General features: G+C 40.1%; 1 protein-coding gene across 1 annotated transcript in view; it reads left to right on the forward strand.

Moving 5' to 3' along the window:
- Nucleotides 1–1929: 1929 nt before the first annotated feature.
- Nucleotides 1930–19933, forward strand: part of scfd1 (sec1 family domain containing 1) — a 28214-nt gene continuing 10210 nt past the window's right edge. The window contains exons 1-17 of the mRNA XM_088353868.1: nucleotides 1930–2047; nucleotides 2313–2383; nucleotides 4584–4672; nucleotides 4757–4847; nucleotides 4916–5038; nucleotides 6707–6794; nucleotides 6890–6979; nucleotides 8397–8452; nucleotides 8528–8613; nucleotides 10582–10681; nucleotides 10968–11107; nucleotides 12946–13036; nucleotides 13101–13174; nucleotides 15371–15452; nucleotides 16869–16965; nucleotides 17037–17107; nucleotides 17366–17445. Of these exons, the coding sequence (XP_088209994.1) occupies nucleotides 1966–2047; nucleotides 2313–2383; nucleotides 4584–4672; nucleotides 4757–4847; nucleotides 4916–5038; nucleotides 6707–6794; nucleotides 6890–6979; nucleotides 8397–8452; nucleotides 8528–8613; nucleotides 10582–10681; nucleotides 10968–11107; nucleotides 12946–13036; nucleotides 13101–13174; nucleotides 15371–15452; nucleotides 16869–16965; nucleotides 17037–17107; nucleotides 17366–17445 (1511 nt within the window). The 5' untranslated portion in view covers nucleotides 1930–1965. The remainder of the gene's footprint in view (nucleotides 2048–2312; nucleotides 2384–4583; nucleotides 4673–4756; nucleotides 4848–4915; nucleotides 5039–6706; nucleotides 6795–6889; nucleotides 6980–8396; nucleotides 8453–8527; nucleotides 8614–10581; nucleotides 10682–10967; nucleotides 11108–12945; nucleotides 13037–13100; nucleotides 13175–15370; nucleotides 15453–16868; nucleotides 16966–17036; nucleotides 17108–17365; nucleotides 17446–19933) is intronic.

Below are 19933 nucleotides of genomic sequence, written 5' to 3' on the forward strand. Positions count from 1 at the left end.
TTATTTTGCACATGTTATTGTTAGTTTCTATTTCTTTGTGGAGGATTGGGGCTCTCAGCGCTGCGGGGGCAGGAGTTTATCACGCTGATCCTCCACAAATAAAAATCCAAATCGGTGACAGAGAAGCTTTCCTCCTCCCGAGTCCTCACAAATAAAAAATAAATATTCGTGTTTGCTTTAGTCTCGGCACCTCTAATCAAAATATTTTGCCAGGCTCGGGCTGGGTAGGGCTTCAATACAAATACAAATTTGAATAAATTAGCTACATAAGAAAAGAAAAAGTAGCCATTTGTTGCTATCTTGTGGCAACTAACAGTCGCTCACATAATTTGTCGGAGTAAAGTAGTCACAATGTCTTTATTTTGAGTGATGTAATATAATGTGATCCTTTCTTTATCAGGTTAGAAAAATTATTGTGCCGGGTGGAAAAAAAATGGGTTTAGGGTAATTAGGAGAAAAATACGGCAAATCTTGCTTTAAGACCTTTTTCATGATTACAAATTGTGAATGTTGAACCCACAACTTTTGTGATATCAGCAAAAAGAAATATAGGTCATTCAGAAGCTTTAGAATCTCGGAGGGGAGAGCATTCCACTGCACCAGGGCCTGAAAAGAGAATTCTCTCGAACCTACGGATTTCTTCTTGGCTCTTGGGCTCACTTTTCCGAGCGAAGGCTCTGAGCACTCTACTATAATGCTGGATCTTTCATAACTGTTCTATCCACTGTATATACTTTCTATTTTCTCTCGTATATTATTGTTTTTCCCTTCAATCAATTTATTTTGATGTGTTGTTGTTTGTATTCTCTTTCCATGTCGGTCTTTTTGGATGTTTGCATGTTCAATAGTCAAGCACTTTGTAGCTGTTGACCTAAACATATTTTCAAAATAAATCCTTTTCTGACATTCTGTGTGAATGGATTCTCTCTCAATTTTGGAGAAAATTTGGTATCGGCAGACTTTTTCATTCGTGTTGTGGATTTAAGAGTGATTCTCTTGATTAACGATGCTTTGTTAACCTATTACAACTTTTTACCTATTTGTATTAGAATTAAACTGGTCTTTATGGTTATTGATAAAACGTAGTTACCATTGTTTGCAGGGAGATTAGACGTGGCATCCCAGCATAAACATCTCTTTCTTATTTGGCTAATTTTATGTTATGCTTTGTATTATGAATTCCATCCATTTTCTCTGCCGCTTAACCTCACAAGGGTTGTAATATATATTATTTTTCAGAATCTATTATAGTTCATATAATCTTGTCTCTTGTTTCCTATATTGATTTAAGCATAAACACACCTTGGTATGTGGGCAGCACGGTGGCGCAGTGCATGTGCGGCACAGTTCATGTCTTGGGAACCTCCTGCGTGGGTTCAAATCCAGCTCCAGACTTCCTGTGCGGAGTTTGTATATTCTCCCCGTGCTTTCGTGGGTTTCCTCCGGGCACTCCGGTTTCCTCCCACATTCCAAAAACATGCATTTCAGGTGAATTGGCCGGTCCGAATTGTCCCTACGTATGAATGAGCGAGTGAGTTGTCTGTCCCCGTGTGCCCTGCGATTGGCTGGCAACCAGTTCAGGGTGTCCCCTGCCCACTGCCCGATGATTGCTGGGATGGGCTCCAGCACTTTTATATGCTTTGGGCAGTCTACAGAACGAGCTGCCAACGAGATCAAAGCCAGCAGAGAAGCTAATGTTGTGACTCATTTCATCTGCAGAAACTGTAATAAAAACGTTATCATCCAGTCCAGCGTGAATGTGGATCTTTGGTGGGACAGGTACACCGCGGTTACAAGGGTTATTTGTTCGACTAGGAGGCACTAGATATTACACTCTGTCCCTTTAAAAAGCTTCAAAATTCCTCGTCAAACATCAGTCCATAAAAAGCAGCGAAGTGACACCTCCCCATTATAACATCTAGGGAACTTTTCGGCATAGATAGTTGGAGTGACGCATCTTCGCTCATGTTTTACTTCTTTGTGCTGACACGTCATCGCCTGTCCACAACATCCAAGATGGCGTCGTCGGTACGCGACAAGCAGACAGGTTTGTCCCTTTTAACTCTTCTTTTTAAAGTATTTTATTCGTCTGGCACAATTTCCATTATAAATTTTAAAGTTTTACTTTGGATGGAAGTGAAATTCAAACGAGTGTTTGACCTTTTTTGATGTCAAATCGCCTTCTCCTTAGCGGATGCTCAATGGACGTTTCAGTTTCAAATTTTGCATATCGTGAAAACTTCCATGAAACAAAAACTGTGTTTAAATGTAATAATACGAGTCCCATTTTGTATTTTTTTCTTGTTGTTTAGTGGCTTTGAGGCGCATGTTGAATTTTAACACTCCTCCTGCGAAGAACGCCACTTCCGAGCCAGTATGGAAGGTAAACAAACTCAACGTTCTACAGGGTTCTATTTGACAGGTCCCATTCTGTTGGGGTTTAAGCACATGTAGAGGTGCAAGGGAATGAGAGAGCAGACAAGTTGGTAAAAAATATTGAGTTGTAATAGGGTTGAAATGCAAGTATAACAGAAACTAAATGTGTAATTAAGGCAGGGGTGTCAAACTCATTTTAACTCGGGGGCCACATGATAGAACATTCTCTCGGGGGCCGGACTAGTAGATTAAAGAGAAAGAAAAAGAGAGATAAAAAAATAAGAGAAAGAGGGAGGAAAAGGGAGAGAGTGGGACAAAGAAAGAATGAAAGGGAGAAAGAGAGAACGAGAGTGAATGTGAGAACAAGAGATAAAAAGAGAAATAGTGAGAGAGGGGGAAAGAAAGAGATAGAAATAAATAAATCCAAAGACATAGAAAGAGGGAAGGGGGGGGGAGAGAAGGAGGGAAAGAGAGAACAGAAAAGCAGGAGAGTGGGAGAGAGAGAGAGAAGAGGAATAAAAGGAAGAGAGAGTAAAAGAATGTAAAAAGACACAGGATGAGACAAAGAGGAACAAAGAAAGAGAAAAGGAAAGACATAGCGTGAAAGAGTGAGACAGAGAGAGAGAGAGAAAAAGTTAGGAAGAGAGAGACAGACATGGAGAGATTGATACATAGAGAGTGATACATATATATATATATAGAGAGAGAGAGAAATACAAGTACAGCGTCTTTGTCAGAGGCACCTGGCTTTGGCACCATCAAGTGGACATATTTCAACCTGCAGCTCTTTTTTCTCTTGCACTTCCCTCAGCGTTGTCTCGCGGGCCGGATTCAATCCCTTAGCGGGCCTGATCCGGCCCGCGGGCTGCCTCTTTGACACCCCTGAATTAAGGGAAGAAATGACAGAGCATATGGGACAGAGAGAGCAGAGGAGGACACCTGTAGAAAATTCAACAAAACGGTAGGACAGCAATGGTTGATGGCAAAAAACAGAATAGTGGAGACTATTATACAAGACTAGGGCAGCACGGCGGCGCAGTGGTTAGCGTGTGTGCGGCACAGTTCTGAGGTCATGAGATCGAACCTCCTGTGTGGAGTTTGCATGTTCTCCCCGTGCTTGCGTGGGTTTTCTCCGGGCACTCCGGGTTCCTCCCACATTCCAAAAACATGCATGTCAGGTTAATTGCCCACTCCAAATTGTCCCTAGGTGTGAATAAGCGAGTGAGTTGTCTGTCTCTGTGTGCGCTGCAACTGGCTGGCAACCAGTTCAGGGTGTCCCCTACCCACTGCCCAAAGATATCTGGGATGGGCTCCAGCACCCCCGCGACCCTGCTGAGGATAAGCGGTGCAGATAATGGATGGATGGATTACAAGACTAAGGATTGGATTAACCTCTTAAGACCTGGCGTCCACAAGCGTGGACATAAATGGACATCAAACAAGAAGCTCGGGTTTTAGAAGGCATTCAAACTGATGGGGAAACACAGCACTGGATTGTGTGAAGACTGTCAGGAGTATGAATTAGTGGACCATTTAATAATAGAATGCAGATGAAGAAGGAATAAAGAAATTGGCACCGATAGGATTGTTGGACTTCAGTAATAGGCCTCAACAAAGGATACTTATACAATGTTTGAGAAGCACAGGACACAGATGTTTGTACGGGTGCTTGAAGTCCTTGAAAATACCTATATTTTAATATTGCGTTTTCAAGGATTGAAAAGTGCTTGAAATTTTGAGTGAAGTACTTGTATATGCTTGAAATGTTTGCCATGTTTCTCAAGTCTGCTTAAAAGCGATGTCGACACTGCTCCCGGGGTTCCGCTTTGCAATTGCCTTTCTTCTTCCCTTTTGATCAATGGCAGCTGGCATTAGTTTGTATGGCATTCTTCGATGAAACGTCATTAAAACACAAGCAAGATTTAAAATTTAAATCGCAGATACAATGGCAGCTCTGCAAAATGAATGATTCACACCTGATTTCTTCTTTTATTGGTACTGGAGAAATTCGAAATTTGGCTTTGAAAGTCCTTAAAATGCTTGAATTTGGTAATAAAAAAGGTGTGAGGACATGTTAAAAGAATTTGATACAAAAATCCATAACGATCGGGTCGGTAATGCACCAAAGTGATGGATGCCAACCACTGTTAAACTCAAAGAAGAAGAAGGATTCTCTTTGAAAGTTTTGTGGGTTTTTTGCTTCTTAGGTGCTGATTTATGACCGCTTCGGTCAGGACATCATCTCGCCCCTGCTGTCTGTCAAAGAGCTCCGAGACATGGGCATCACTTTGCACCTGTAAGAAACTCTCTCATACACACACACACCCTCACGCACACAAACCATTTTCTATCTAACTTGTTGCTGCATTTGAGCGTTCAGGCTGCTCCACTCCGACCGAGATCCCATTCCGGATGTTCCGGCCATCTACTTTGTCATGCCCTCGGAGGAAAACATCGACAGGATGTGCCAGGTGCTCCACACTTTGGACTAGTCATCCTATTTGTACAATCGCTTCATCTTGTGTATTTGTGTGTTAAGGACCTGAGGAACCAACTCTACGAGTCTTACTACCTCAACTTCATCTCAGCCATCAGTCGGAGCAAACTGGAGGACATCGCTAGCGCCGCTTTAGCCTCCAATGCCGTCAGCCAAATCACCAAGGTTGTTATGGTTATCTTTCGATAGCATTTAGGGTGTTTCCGGGTGAATGTACTGTTCACGTAACCTTAACCAATTCAGTAGATCTTTGGTATACAAGATGAATCAGTTCTGAGGTGGAGATGGCAGAGGGCAAGTGCAGTATAGCGGGGAATATAAACCTATTGTAATTAGCAAATATGTTCCAAAACCCCGGTACTCTGATAAAATATATATTAAAAAAGCGAATTGTGAGTACTACTTATGTGTAATATATTGTTGAATAACATTTTAAATAAATAGACTTGTAAAGGAAAAATTAAATTCTATTTACCTCTGGTGTGACTTTAGGTGGTTTAGTGGAGTTGGTGGTGGATGCAGAGTGGGGGAGGAGATGGCGACGGCGGATTAAAATGAGACAGATTTTAATCACAATCACTCATATTATCAGTGTATTTTTACAACGAAATTACGGTGGCACTGCAGTTGGCAAAATAATACACAATATAAAACACATGAAGATAAAAAAATCTATCTATAATGTTCCCATCTAATGTGAAGTATTTACATCTGAAATTATACAGAACTGGGATATTGCACTTGAAACTGGATATTTCTCTTAAAACTTAACAGTCAACGTGACAACTGAATTATCTTTCATTGCACAAAGTTATTAAAATAAGTAAACAGTAGAATTTATATCCTTTATTAGTACAAAAATAAAGTACTTTTCTTCAATAAAATAGTTCTTCTGTATAACTGTTTTAGAACTAAGTCAAGAGCATCTAAAGTAAAAGCTGTACAGTACATAACCGGAATATCACATATAAAACTTTGAAAGTAAATGTAACCAATCTTCCATTACACGAGGTTGTGGAAAATAAGTCAAGTGTAAAGAAGTAAACCGTACAATGTAAAACCTTTAACAGCACAAAAATACATAAAGTGAGAACTTTTCTACAATAAAATACTTATTTTGCAAATAAAATACTTCTTTGGCATAACTGTTTTAGAATAAAGTCCAGAGCATCTAAAGTAAAAACTACATAACAGAAATAATGCACGATACCGGGATATTGCGCTTAGAACAGGGACATTGCACTTAAAAACTGTTTCCAAACTGGGGCTTTTATGGTGTTGATAGCTTTGGGGAAGAAGCTATCATTCAGTCTGTTTGTCCGGGGTTTGTGATAGCTGAACCATCAACACAATGGTAGCAGTTTGAAACTTAGCGAAAGTAGCAATTCGTGTGCCCTCTTCGTTTCCAAGGTTATTATGTTTTTGCTTCTCCCTTTAGCATCCCACAAGCCTTGGACCCATAGCGGACAAATATAGTATGAAAAATAACATTATTGGGTCACTTAATCACAAAGTCCTTACAAAGCACATGAGGTTCTAAACTGAATAAAGAGAGGGTAAGACATTATGGGAGGTAGTTCAGTCAATAGCATATTGGCATTTTTATGAGGCCATTAAGCAAACCAATAGCAGAGTACCATTTTTTATGATGTCGACCAATAGCATACAGGTATTTTAGAGACGTAACATGGTAGTTGATGTGGGATAGTGGGTAAAATGCTGTAACTTTGGGTGTAAAAAAACATCCTACAGTGAAAAGGTGCAACTACCGTATCCCAAGAGTCTTATCCAATCTCGCAATCATCTGAATTGCATTTTTTAATTGCGATTCAGGTGTACGACCAGTACCTGAACTTCATCACCTTGGAGGACGACATGTTCATCCTGTGCCATCAAAATAAAGAGATGATTTCTTACCACGGTGAGGGTTTTTTTTTTTTGGGTGGGTAGGTGGGTCGGAGGTCACTACATATCCCAGAGTTCTTTAAACCTGACGTCCATTTTGTTGTGCGAAAGCCATCAACAGAGGGGACATGCGGGACACTGACATGGAAGCCATTATGGACACCATCGTGGACAGTCTTTTCTGCTTCTTCGTCACGCTTGGTGAGTCCCTGCCAGGGTTGGTTTATTACTAAAAAAACAAAAATTGTTAGTTATTATGCACTTTATTTAAATTAATTATTTTACCCCCATGACGGCTGACACCCAAAAGTAGCACATTACTCTGAAAGTGGATATGAATTACTGTAGTTACTCGCATTGGAGATAAAACTGATGTAAAATAACCACATAATAAAATAAAACGTGTACACAAACCTGTGGAAGCAGTGAACCCTTTGAACATTTCTTGGCTTGTGCAAGCACACCCAGATTTCCTTCTCCGTTTGTAGGTATTGTCCAAGACGTTTGGGGTTTTTTTTGGCATGGTGTATTGCAAAAAATATTTTCACAAATAAGACCAAAATTCGGCTCAATTTACCATAAATTCTGTGCTCACTTTTGCTCGATCGATTTGGTTTTTCCTGTATAAGCCATGCCCCATCCCCATTCCTTGCCTTCTATTCACTACTGGTGACACACACAACCCAATATGCGCATATTAATTGAACCCCTCATTTCGGTATTATAGTATTCTTTCTCTGTTTGCGAATGTGTGTGTGGGAAAAGCCCCACGTTGGGCGCCAATTATTTCGGTGAAGAACATATATGGGCGTCGCCCCAAAATACACGCAGGCAATATGTCAGAAAGGGAGAAAATCATTTATTTTGTTACAAGAGTTGACACCGCGTTTTATCATTCGTCTCTCAGAGACATCAGCTTTTATCCCCTCCGTTCAGAAATTTCACTTCAGAAATATCACGTGTTGTTTTTCCCGGAGTGGTGCGTCCTCTTTCGATTCTCCAAAATTACGTGATTTCCCCGAACATAGTTGGAGAAGACGTCTTGACCCAGCCAACTTTCTGTCCGTTTCGCAACCGCCCAGCTGTCCCAAAACAAAACTTTGGAATTTCCTGTGTAAACAAGCGTGTCTTTTTCTCCTCAATTCCTTTGGCGTTTACACCCACGTTCATCCTACAATAAGATGTGAGTATATTAGGTAGGGAGAATATCTACATGAGGAGAAATTCTGTGTTATCATATTCTGTAACTGCGACGGCGCCACCGTAACTGTGTTCATTTGTGTTTTGTAGGTAAATATAAACATGCCCAGCCCTCAGATAAAGTTGCTGCAGAAAGAGGATTGAATTGAATTAGAGATTGTAAATAGGGTAGGATCAGTTCGCCACCAGGGGGCGTTGTAAATACTAATCTGCTTTTAATAATTAGCTGAGTAACGCTCCATGTTGTAACAGTTCAGTTGAAAAATGAGGTTAATAATGAATCACAGTACTTGTTACAGAGTAAGGAATCGCGTTCTGGAACACATTCCTTTGTAAAGCTTTAGTCCCGAAACTGGTCTTTGCTAGCGGGCGTCTCTTTTGATTTTTTTTCCCATTAACGCTGCGTGAAATCACGAAGGTGCCGTGCCGATCATCCGCTGCCCTCGTGGAAACGCGGCTGAGATGGTCGCTGTGGTGAGTGGAGCGCCACCACGTCCTCGGGAGTGTCTCCCCTCGTGTGTCTTATCCCATGCCTGCTGTGAATTGCAGAAACTGGACAAGAAACTGCGAGAAAATCTCCGCGACGCCAGGAACAGTTTGTTCACGGGAGACAACATGGCTGCCGGGCAGTTCAGGTAAACTAAGGCGTTAAAGCTATTCCCAAATCCTTAAACATTCAAAATGTGAGGAAATAGTTGTTGTTATGGTTTTTGCATGAAGTCTTTATATATTTCCTCAGCATATTTCAATTGTTTTTTAAGAAGAGGCATTTTGAAGACAGTATGTCTTGTCTTTGCCATCTGAGCTGTGATGTCATTCGAGGAACAGTGGCTTCCTAGTGAGCCAGTCACCATATTTTTTTTACTTGTTAAACAGTCAAAAATGTAACTGGTGTTTTAAGCAAAGTTAGGGTAGGTTTTTGTGGAGAATGCATAGGTGTTGTGTTGCAGGTTGATGCAGTAATGGTACAAAAAGGGCTAAGTGGCAAATAAAACAGAGCTGCCAATGGAGGTATAACCAAGTCAAGTCAAATTTACTTATATAGCCCTTAATCACAAAAATGTCTCAAAGGACTGCACAGGATTACAATGACACAATTACCTGATCTTAAACCAACATGCGGGCAAGGAACAACTCAAAACCTCAGCGTGAGGAAAAAGAGAAACCCTGAGAAGGGACCTCACAAGTGGTAATCCTCCTTTCAGGATGATCAGGGTGTATTCCATTTAGCATTACAGTACACAAACATGGTAAACACATGTTGAAAATTTGTCCGGAAAGTGCATGACAGCAGCGACGCCCCCAGCCTGTAAACTAGTCCAGAAAGTCTATGACGGCCACGACACAACTTCCCATCTCTGCCAGCTGGTCCATGCAGGCGTTCACATGCTTCAGGTCAAACGCTGGTCCGCTGACTCATCTCAAATCGTCCTTCTCCTTTGTATCACCACTAGGCAGGCAGTCAGTAAAAGACAGGACAATACAGAATATGAGGTGGGCATCAATCATAAGCTTTGGAATAGAAGTGTGTCTTAAGCCTTGATTTAAAAACTTCCATTGAGGTTGCAGATCTTATCTCCAGAGGCAGGGCATTCCATAGCACCGGGGCCCGGATGGAGAACGCTCTCAAGCCTGCAGACTTCTTGGCTCTCTGAGTCACCAGTAGACCGGCATTTTCTGAGCGCAGACTCCGTGCAGGAACATAGGGGGAAATCAAATCAGAGAGATAAGAGGGTGCAAGTCCATGCAAACATTTATATGTTAATAAGAGAACCTTAAAGTCCCATCTTAAGTGGACTGGGAGCTGGTGCACGTTGGCCAATACAGGAGTAATATGCTCAAACTTTTTGGTCTTAGTCAAAAGTCTAGCTGCTGGATTTCTTAACCAGCTGCAAACGTTTAATGCTAGACATCCAGGACTGATCAATGAAAATCAGCCGCAGCTTTGGCGGAAAAACGTGAGGCTGGCAGAACAAAAACACAGTGGGCAGCCAGGCTAACTGGTAACCAACAACGAAATGCGGCAATGGCTACAACGACAAACCAAGGGACGTGGCAAAACTGACGCTAATGCCAGGCTAGGTGGCCAAATACCACACTGTGAGCTGCCAACGAGCCCCAACCGCGAGCATACAAAACGGGAAAGGCCTTCTCAGTCCCGACGCTAACGGTGCGCTAGCTGGACAAAATTGTACCAACAGCGGCAAAAACAGAAACAAAAAGCCACAATCACTGACCTAAATTCAGAAATGAGCGGTATGCAATCGCCATTCATTACAAATTCTCTCTGTTTAGGAGGTGGCCTCACGTGTTGCGTTAATGGGATTCAACTTTAAGTTGTTTTATTCCTTCAATGACATGGCAGCTCTTCAAGACAAGCCAGATGGGTCAGCTTTGAGATCGTATTTTCTCTAATACCCTGGCGTGTAAAATATTTTTCTACTTATTTGTATAGTTGTGGGGGGGAACTCTACACAGCTCTGCGCCGATTTTTAATTTTTATTTTATTTCTTTCATTATTTTTTTTATAATCACTTTGGGAATACCTTTAACCTAGCGACAGCACCTGTGATATGTCGTGCTTATCGTTGTCGCCCACACAGCTTCCAAAGGCCGCTTTTCGTCCTTGCTGACCGCAACATGGACATGGCCACGCCCCTTCACCACAGCTGGACCTATCAGGCGCTCATCCACGATGTCATGGTGAGCTGCCAATCAACTGGCTGGAATAATTATTGATTTCAACTCATTTGGGAATACTGACATGTTGTGGCACTTAGCCGACAATTTGCGCGTATTATAGTTGACGGGCATTATCATACCTTTAAAATAAAACCATCCATCCATTTTTAAGCACTGCATATCCTAAAACTGCCTGAAGATAGCTGGGATGGGCTCCAGCACCCCCACGAAAATAAAAACAGTGGTAGAATACCTTAGCTATGTTAAAAAATGAACACATCACACTTTTTGTTCATCCATCTGCCAGGACTTTCACCTCAACAGGGTGATGCTGGAGGAGGGTGCGGGGGCCCAAGCGTCCCCCGCCGGCGCAAGACCCAAAAAGAAGAGCCGGCGGACGTACGATCTGACTGCTGTCGACAAATTCTGGCAGCGGCACAAGGGCAGGTAAGCGAGCCGAGACCTCCAGCATCTTACCGTAATTTCTGGATTATAAATCGCAGTTTTTTTTATAGTTTGTCTTACACTTTGGTGCAATTTATATGTGAAATTATTAAGACATTATTACATTGTTTCATTTGTTAGCTGCACACTTAAACTTATGTATGAAATATTAACACATTATCTCATTATTTAATATGTTATTTTTGCAATAAACTGCAAGACTGTGTCCCTTGGGCTGAGTTGATCACTTCAACTTTGACAGTAATTTATAAAACACCTGAGAACAGCTGAACAAAAATGGCCCTGAAAAGAAAATCTTATTTTGTAAATTATTCGCCGCAAATAGAGAAATACGCAGACAAAAACTGTAATCCAGCATCAGAAACAATGTTTGGAGTTAGCAAGAAAGGGACTGGCGAAAAGCAGAGGTGACGATGAGTCTGACGTAAACAACGTGGAAGAGGAAGCGGTGCATCGTCTACCTCCTGAGTTGGGGGAGTTGTTTAAAAGTAACACATAGGATGAATATGTTGTGATTTGCAGTGAAAATGACAGTATGGTATGCATATTCTTTATGCTAGAGTGATCTAAATAACTCTTAATATGTTACGTTGTGAATGATATTACCAGGCGTTTCAGTCATTCAGCCTGTTGTTCTTTATTCTATTTTTATTTCAAATTGCCATTAAAGATGACATGTGTGTTTTTAGTGTTGGATTTTGTCAAATAATATTCCCCCAAAAATGTGACTTATACCTCAGGTGCTACCTATACATTGGAACCTCGGTTCTCGACCATCATCCGTTCCAGAACCCTGTTCGAAAACCAATTTGTTCGGTCACCGAAATCATTTTTCCCATTAAAAATAATGTAAATCGTTTTAATCCGTTCCAACACCCTGAATGTTTACCTTGAATGTTTAACGTAAACATAAAGCTAACCCAGGCTAATCGTACGTTCGCGTTAGTGTAATCTTCCGTACGAAAGATTACGCTAACATGAACGTGTCAAAATAAAAAAATCAGGTCGTTTACAAGTCATTTAGCACCCGGGTCTCCACAACAAGCGGTGAGCGGTTCATTGGAAAGGGGGCTCCGTTCCAACACCCTCAATGTTGGGCTCCGTTCCAACACCCTGAATGTTCAACATAAACTTAAAGCTAACCCAGGCTAATCGTACGCTCGCGTTATCGTAATCTTCCATACGAAAGATTACGCTAACATGAACGTGTAAAAATTAAAAAAAGGATTAAGAAAATAATTATGAATAGGATTTCTTAACTTTGTGGTGGTCAGCAGAAGGCGCAGGTGGACGGTGGGGTATTCCCTAGCAAGATCAGACACTCCACCTCCTTCATATTTTGCTATTATTTCTTTTTTAAATGCAATAGTTGTACGCACTACTTTTCTTTTTTTACCTGTAGCAACTTTGCTGCTTGCACTGACTTTCTTCGGAGGAATAATTAGGGGCTAAAACACTTCGTACACCTATATTAAAAGCGAAAGCAAAACAAAGCACGTCCGCACGCGATAACAGTTGGTCACGAAAAGAGCGATCTACACCCGTACGCCGCTCCGCATCGCACCCTAGCCTACGCACTCGCGCATTACCGGCGTTCGAACTCCGATTTTTTTTGACCGAACAACGAAGCAAGAATTTTTAGAAATTTTTGGTCGGACTCCGATTTGTTCGAACTGAGAGGCGTTCCAAAACCGAGGTTCCTCTGTATATGTTTTTCCCTTCTTAATTATGCAATTTTTGGCTGGTGCCATTTATAATCCAGAGCAACTCTGTCTGGAAAAATCGGTATTTGCATTTCTGAGCCCATCTCTGCCCCTTAGTCCTTTCCCAGAAGTGGCCGAGTCGGTTCAGGAGGAGCTGGACGCCTACCGAGCGCAGGAGGACGAGGTCAAACGTCTGAAAAGCATCATGGTGAGGAACAAAAGCGAGAAAAAGGTCATCGGTGGGCCGGCTGCTGACTTTTCTATGTGCGCAGGGTTTGGAGGGCGAGGACGAGGGCGCCATCAGCATGCTGTCCGACAACACTGCCAAGCTCACCTCTGCCGTTAGGTAACTCAGTCACAATCACTTTTGAGATCCCAAAAAGCAAACGCTAACTAGAGCATTAGTTTACAAAAGAAAAATATCACAAACCATCTATCTATCTGTCTGTGTCTGTCTGTCTCTGTCTATTTCTATCTATCTATCTATCTATATCCATCTGTCTATCTATATCTTTCTCTATTTATCTATATCTATCTCTCTCTATCTCTCTATTTATATCTATCCATCTCTCTACCCTTGTCATATCCCTCGAGAGGGGTGACGGACAGCAAGACAAACACATACAAAAATAAAGAAATTTTAAAAAAAAAGGGAAATTGTAGCAAAAAACACACACAATTTTTTGGGGACCATGGCCAACCCAAATGCCCAAACACCCAAGCAAGTTAAGCACCTCGACACCTAAGTTGGTCATGCTTTCGTCCCTCCAGATTAAACAGTACACAAGAAAGCGGCCATGTCACTCGGGTCAGAGTGACACAACACACTCTTCTGGCCAACAGCAGGGCCAGACAGCTTTCACTGGTTTACCCCTGCCGCATCAAACTAAGATCGGGGAAATCGCTAGCTTAAGCACACCTGATATTTTTGCCGCTCGGTCGCCACATTCTTCAAGTGTGCGGGGGGGGGGGGGGGTCGAGGAAAAACGCAATTTGACCTATGCGTCGGAAACACTTCGGTGACGTATTTGACTGGAGTTTACTTTAATCCACTAGAAAGTGAATGGTCAGTTGTAGAGATGGAAATTCCGACTCATCTTAGAGAGTCGGCTTTTGTCAGCTCGGCTCCCTAACGGCTCTTCAGGTTGTTTTCATGCTTGAATCTATATTACCAAACATGTAACAATATAGATAGATAGATAGATAGATACTTTATTCATCCCCGAAGGGAAATTCACTTTTCCAGCAGCATCCCTGATTCAAGAAATGCCAAACATTCCTTAGTTTCTATTTTCTTTTTCGCTCGCAACTTTACTGTGCATATGACAATTAACACTTGGAATTAAGTTTCATTTAAAAAAAGACCCATCACAGAGATCACTCTGAAACAAGATACTGGGAAAATATATAGCCGAAGTAGCTCACCAAAGTCAATATGCACATAATGATTTAGAAATGTGGGCGAAAAGGACAAAAATGTTAAAATAAGAGGGAAAAAATACAAAAGATAATGAAAGAAAAAAATGAGAAAAACTAAATTAAAAAAGAATTAAAAAGCTAGGGAAATAAACAAAAGAATTTAAAAAAAAATTAAGAAAAATGAGGTTTTGATGGGTCCCTTTAGTTGGTATTTTACCAATAATAATGTAATATTATGCACAATATGATTTTTTTTAAATCTATTATTCCTTTAAATTATAAAAGCATCCATTTTTACACTATATAGTGAAATTTTAGCTGATTGAAACTTAGTTTTGTTTTTGCTGTGAGACAATGGTGGGCCTTCTTTGCATCTTGGCCACCAGGGGGCAATGTACTTAAACAAATGATGACACAACAAGTAAATCTGATGTATCTGTTATTCTTTACTTTAATGTATGACCATGCCTTTCCTTTTTATGTATTAACAAGGGGTAATCTGAATTAATAAAGATTAAGTTTTTTTGTTATTCCTATTCGTTTAATTTTATATGTAATGCTAAAATAACTCTGAATATGTAACTTTTTTTTTATTTTACAAGCACATGTGAAAGGAGTCAAGTGTATTTGGAACGCCCTTATTCACAAGGAGTCTCACCATCCCCTGATCTAAAACCTACATGAGGACAAGGAAAAACTCAAAACCTCAACATGAGAAAAATGAAGGGACCCTGATAAGGTCATCCCCCTTCCAGGATGAACAGGCTGCAATGGATGCAGCACGAGCAAACATAGATATTGTCAACATGAAATCTAGGTCATTCATAAGCTATAGAATAGAAGTGTGTTTTTAGCCTAGAGTTAAACAGTTCCACTCAAGTTGCAGATGGAATCTCAGTGGGCAGAGCATTCCAGCCAATAAAACAAACAGAATATTCTGGGCTTGTGAATTCAGAACAAGGCTGTAATGGTTTCAAAAGGGTGCTTTAAAATAGTGGGGAAGGAGCTGCTGTCGTTATTCTTAACATAGCTATTTTTCACGGCACAAAGCCCCGCCTCTAAAAGTCATATCCATGTATGTAACACGCAAAAATGTTTGATCTGTTGTCCCCGTGTTGTACAGTTCTCTACCCGAGCTCCTGGAAAAGAAACGTCTGATCGATTTGCACACCAACGTGGCCACGGCGGTACTGGACCACATCAAGGTACAAACGTGTGCAAATTTTCATAGTTTTCCACATCAAATGGTGTCATGAATCGAGTTATGCACAATAGATTAGTTTGTAACTTGTTAACTTTCACATGAAATATGCGTGGCATTTTGCGTAAGGGCTGTTGCAACTCATGTTGTGCTCCGTGTCGAAACATGTATGTGTTTGATTTTGTTTAATCAAATATAATTGATTTCCTCTGGCAAATGTTGAGCGGATTGAGCAATATTTTCCCAAGGATGATGAAGCTAGTGTCAATAGGAAAGCGCTCTATTAAACTGTAGGGGAACTTTACTTTTTCATTTTTCACTGTTTGATAGATTTAAAATCTACTTATGTATAAGAATGATAATAAACCACATTAGCCTTTGCACAAGTGAGTTCTTACAGTCATTGCTGTGTAGCTCATTTGTGTCCAGAATATTCTGTAATAACACATTAAAAGGTACCTCTTATCTCCAGCTCTTATTTTTACCCACCTTTTGTCTCATAACATTTAAAAGAAAACTTGTAGAAAGGAAAGCTAATCCTCAACAAAATGCAAAGCATTTTTTTCATTGCAAGCGTTCAATTATTAAAATAGTACAACCATTGTATCATAAGTACGTCTGGGAATGCAAAGCATTTTTTCATTCCAAGCATTCAATGATTGAAATAGAAAAACCTGGACATTGTAAGAATTTCACAGAATTTCCTTTTTGAAAGCATTTGATGATCACAAAGTAGCGTTTTTTTTCATTGCAAGCATTCATTATTAAAATAGAACAACCTTGACATCATGAGTACTGTCTAGGAATTTAAAGCATTTCTTAATTTCAAGCATTCAATCATCAAAATTGAACAACCTGGGAATTATAAGTATTGTCTAGGGATGCAAATCATTTCTTTATTGCAAGCATTCAACGATCAAAATAGAACAACCTTGCTGTTGTAAGTACTGTCTAGGAATGCAAAGCATTTCTCAATTGCAAGCATTCAATGATCAAAATAGAACAACCTCGGAATTATAAGCATTTCTTTATTGCAAGCCTTCAATATTCAAAATGGAGCAACCTGTGCGTAATAAGTACAGGCTATGATTGCAAAGCATTTCTTTATTGCAATTATTCAATGATCAAAATGGAAAAACCTGGGTGTAATAAGTACTAGCTCTGATTGCAAAGGATTTTTTTCATTGCAAGCATTCATTCTTAAAATAGAACAACCTTGACATCATAAATACTGTTTAGAAATATAATTTCTCAATTGCAAGCATTCAATAATCAAAATAGAACAACCTTGCCGTTCTAAGTACTGTATAGGAATGCAAAGCATTTCTTTACTGCAAGCATTTGATGATCAACAAGTGTAACACTGATTTTGACTAATATATCATGAACATAAAATCATCTTATCAATGGGTTTTTCTAGAGTCGAAAACTGGACGTCTACTTTGAGTATGAAGAAAAACTGATGAGCAAGTCGACGCTGGACAAATCCCTCCTGGACATTATCAGCGACCCGGACGGTACACGTGATGATGCACACGTGTAACCTCAAAGAACCTTTTTTTGATCTGCTGTTTTGTTTCTTTGTCAGCGGGGACGGCAGAAGACAAGATGCGACTCTTCCTTATTTTCTACATCACGGCCCAGCAGCCTCCTTCTGAGGTAATGTCCACGTCTGGCGTTTTTGTGGCCTTTGCACAATCCGGGCAAGCGGTTCTGATGACGCCAGCAGGCTCGTCCGGGGCCGGCGGCCAGAGAAGCGACCCGTAAATCTCGTCCCCCGACGTCCAAACCTTTTGCTCATCGCGGCGGAATGTTTTCTAGCCTCCTTCTTGTTTTCCTCTTTTTTTTGTTTCCCCCGCGGTTCCAAGTATGCAAATGTGAAGAGCAGAACTTTGCGTCTTTGTTCTGTGCCTGCAGTCGGACTTGGAGCAGTATCAAACGGCTCTGCGGGACGCCGGCTGCGACCTGTCTCCCCTCTCCTACATCAAACAGTGGAAGTGAGTCGGCCTGTGTGTGCACTTTTTATGACGGTTATTTCAGTTTTGAAGTTCTTACTATCCGTTTGTGTTGCTTTTCATAAGTAGTTTGTAAAAAAAGAGTATTGAGGTGTCAGTATCACCATGCCCTGTTTTTCATATTTTTAACATCAGAACTCATTCTGATTGTTGTGGTGTTGATGCTGATACCTGAACCTGGTATTCGTCCGTACCCAAAACTGGTATAGATACTCCTTCTAGAGCAGTGGTTCTCAACTGGTGGGTTGGGACCTGAAAGTTAGTCGAGGGCCTGTTTTCAGTGGATTTTGCCTCTGCAAAATATATATTTTTTAAAAAGTACTCAAGGAAGAATACAAACAACGAAGAGTCTGTGTGATCAAGACGTACCTTTTTACTATATTGCCTAGCCTTTTTGTGTCTTTTGGGTAACCATATCAGCAAGATAACAGACAATTATGTCAGAGGCTCATGTTATGTAAAATAAATTCACCATTTCAACCCACAAGTATTTTAAGGTTTTATTACAGAATATTCTGGACACAAAACAATGGCTGTAAGAACTCACTTGTGCAAAGGCTAATGTGGTTTATTCATCATCCTTTATACATAAAGGGCAATTAAATTAAAATAGGGTCATTTAAACTCTATAACAGTATGTGGCAGGGGTCAGGAAGCTTTTTGACCCAAAGAGCCATAAAAGCAAAAATATTTCGATCTCCTTTTTTTTTTTTTTTGAGAGAGATTGAGCCGCGCCATATATTTCAAAACAAAATTCAACAAAACTGCCAAACCCACTCTCCAGACAAAAGCTAATTTTCCAGCCCATTTTATTTTACTGTGTGATGTTTGATCAAATCTATTAAATAATAATGCCATAGCCCGTGTCCCATATGAATAGAAATATACCACTTAAAATGTGTCTCCCTCCGGCAGTAACTTGAGAGTGTTGAGGCTGTCATTTTTGTCCTAAATAATGATTATTAAACGAGGTGCGAGCAAAGTTCTTTCTGTAAAAATGTCACCAAATACTGCAAATGATACCAACATATTTACCTTCAGTGCAGATTGCGCTTGGCGAGGAGGAGTATGTGCGTCCTGTCTGTATATATCTGTGTCCTTTGTATAGCTCCGCCTATTCCTACCGCTCACCCAATCAAATGGCTCCGGGTGTTTAAAAATTTGAAATGGCTTTTCATCATACAGCGTCTCAATAATGAACATAATTTGTTTGAGCTTACATTTCAAGGATATTTTAGCGATTTACAGCCAAAACAGGGTCTTTGACTTGTAACTGTGGTCAAAAGTGTGTTTTTATATACACAAGTAATTGAATATCAGGTATTTGTGCAGGTTCCATTTTAAGAGTCAAATATGGCTTCCGATATATAGGTTCCCAACCCCTGGTATATGGCGATAATTACCTGCAAATTTGAGTTGACACCTTCTATTTTCACACCACAGAAAAATAGTATTTCAGTCATTTGTTTTTATATATAATTTTTATTTTATATTTATGTAATTTACTTACTATTCATTTTATTATTATTATGTCTACAGATATTTCAAAATATGACCCGTTACCACCAATTAATTGGATTATCATGGGATTGTTTAAGTATTTTACTTGTTGTTTATTCTTTTTTTTTTTTACTTTTTTTTTTAAATTTATTTTTAATAAGTTTGTTATAGAATTATCCTGTTTTTTTTCCTGTATTTTTTATTATTTATGAAATTGCGTCTATGACCCTTTACACTATTTTCACCTACTGTTTATTTTTTTTAACTTTTTTTTTTTGCTTTTTGTTTTTATTTTAACTGTTAAGTGCTATATTTTATTTAATTCTAATTATTATTTTTTTGGGGGGGTACTGGTTATTCAAAATATGCCATTTTATAATTATTATTATTATTATTTATATTTATTTATTTGTTTGTTTATTACTATGTACCGAAACGTAAAAATATGACCTGTTAAAGTACCTACCCGTTATTTAGTCTATTTACACTTTGAATTTTATTTGATTTAATCAGGCATTTTTTTTTTCTGTATGTATTGTTTACTGTATTCATTTTCGAGTTTTGTTGGATCCCTTAACCATTGGGGCACCTTTTTCTGTGGTGTGTCTTGGGCAAGTACAGCCTGGTGGCACCCATCCCTCTACAGGCCAACATATGTTTTTTACTCGGTCTTGAACCGGGGACCTTTTGCGGATTTTGGCATAGGTAATGGATTGCTCCATAGGAATAAATGGGCGCCCCTTTCACTTGCATGTATTTCCCCTCAAATTTTATGCCCCCGGCGGGCTGTGTCGGGCTACCGCAACTCCTTTTGGGAGTCAATGGACATCCCGGGGGCGCCAACTACAGCGTCACGTAATCGAATTCTGGGCTACTGCAACTCCAATTAGAAATACATGGCACCCTTCAAATGAATAGGGCCCTCATTGCACGTTGTCCTTTCATGTCTGGGGCCACCAGGTAGATTTTT

This window comes from Urocampus carinirostris, chromosome 15 (assembly GCF_059441175.1).
Source record: "Urocampus carinirostris isolate Australia breed hairy pipefish chromosome 15, RoL_Ucar_1.0, whole genome shotgun sequence".
NCBI classification, from domain to species: Eukaryota; Metazoa; Chordata; class Actinopteri; order Syngnathiformes; family Syngnathidae; genus Urocampus; species Urocampus carinirostris.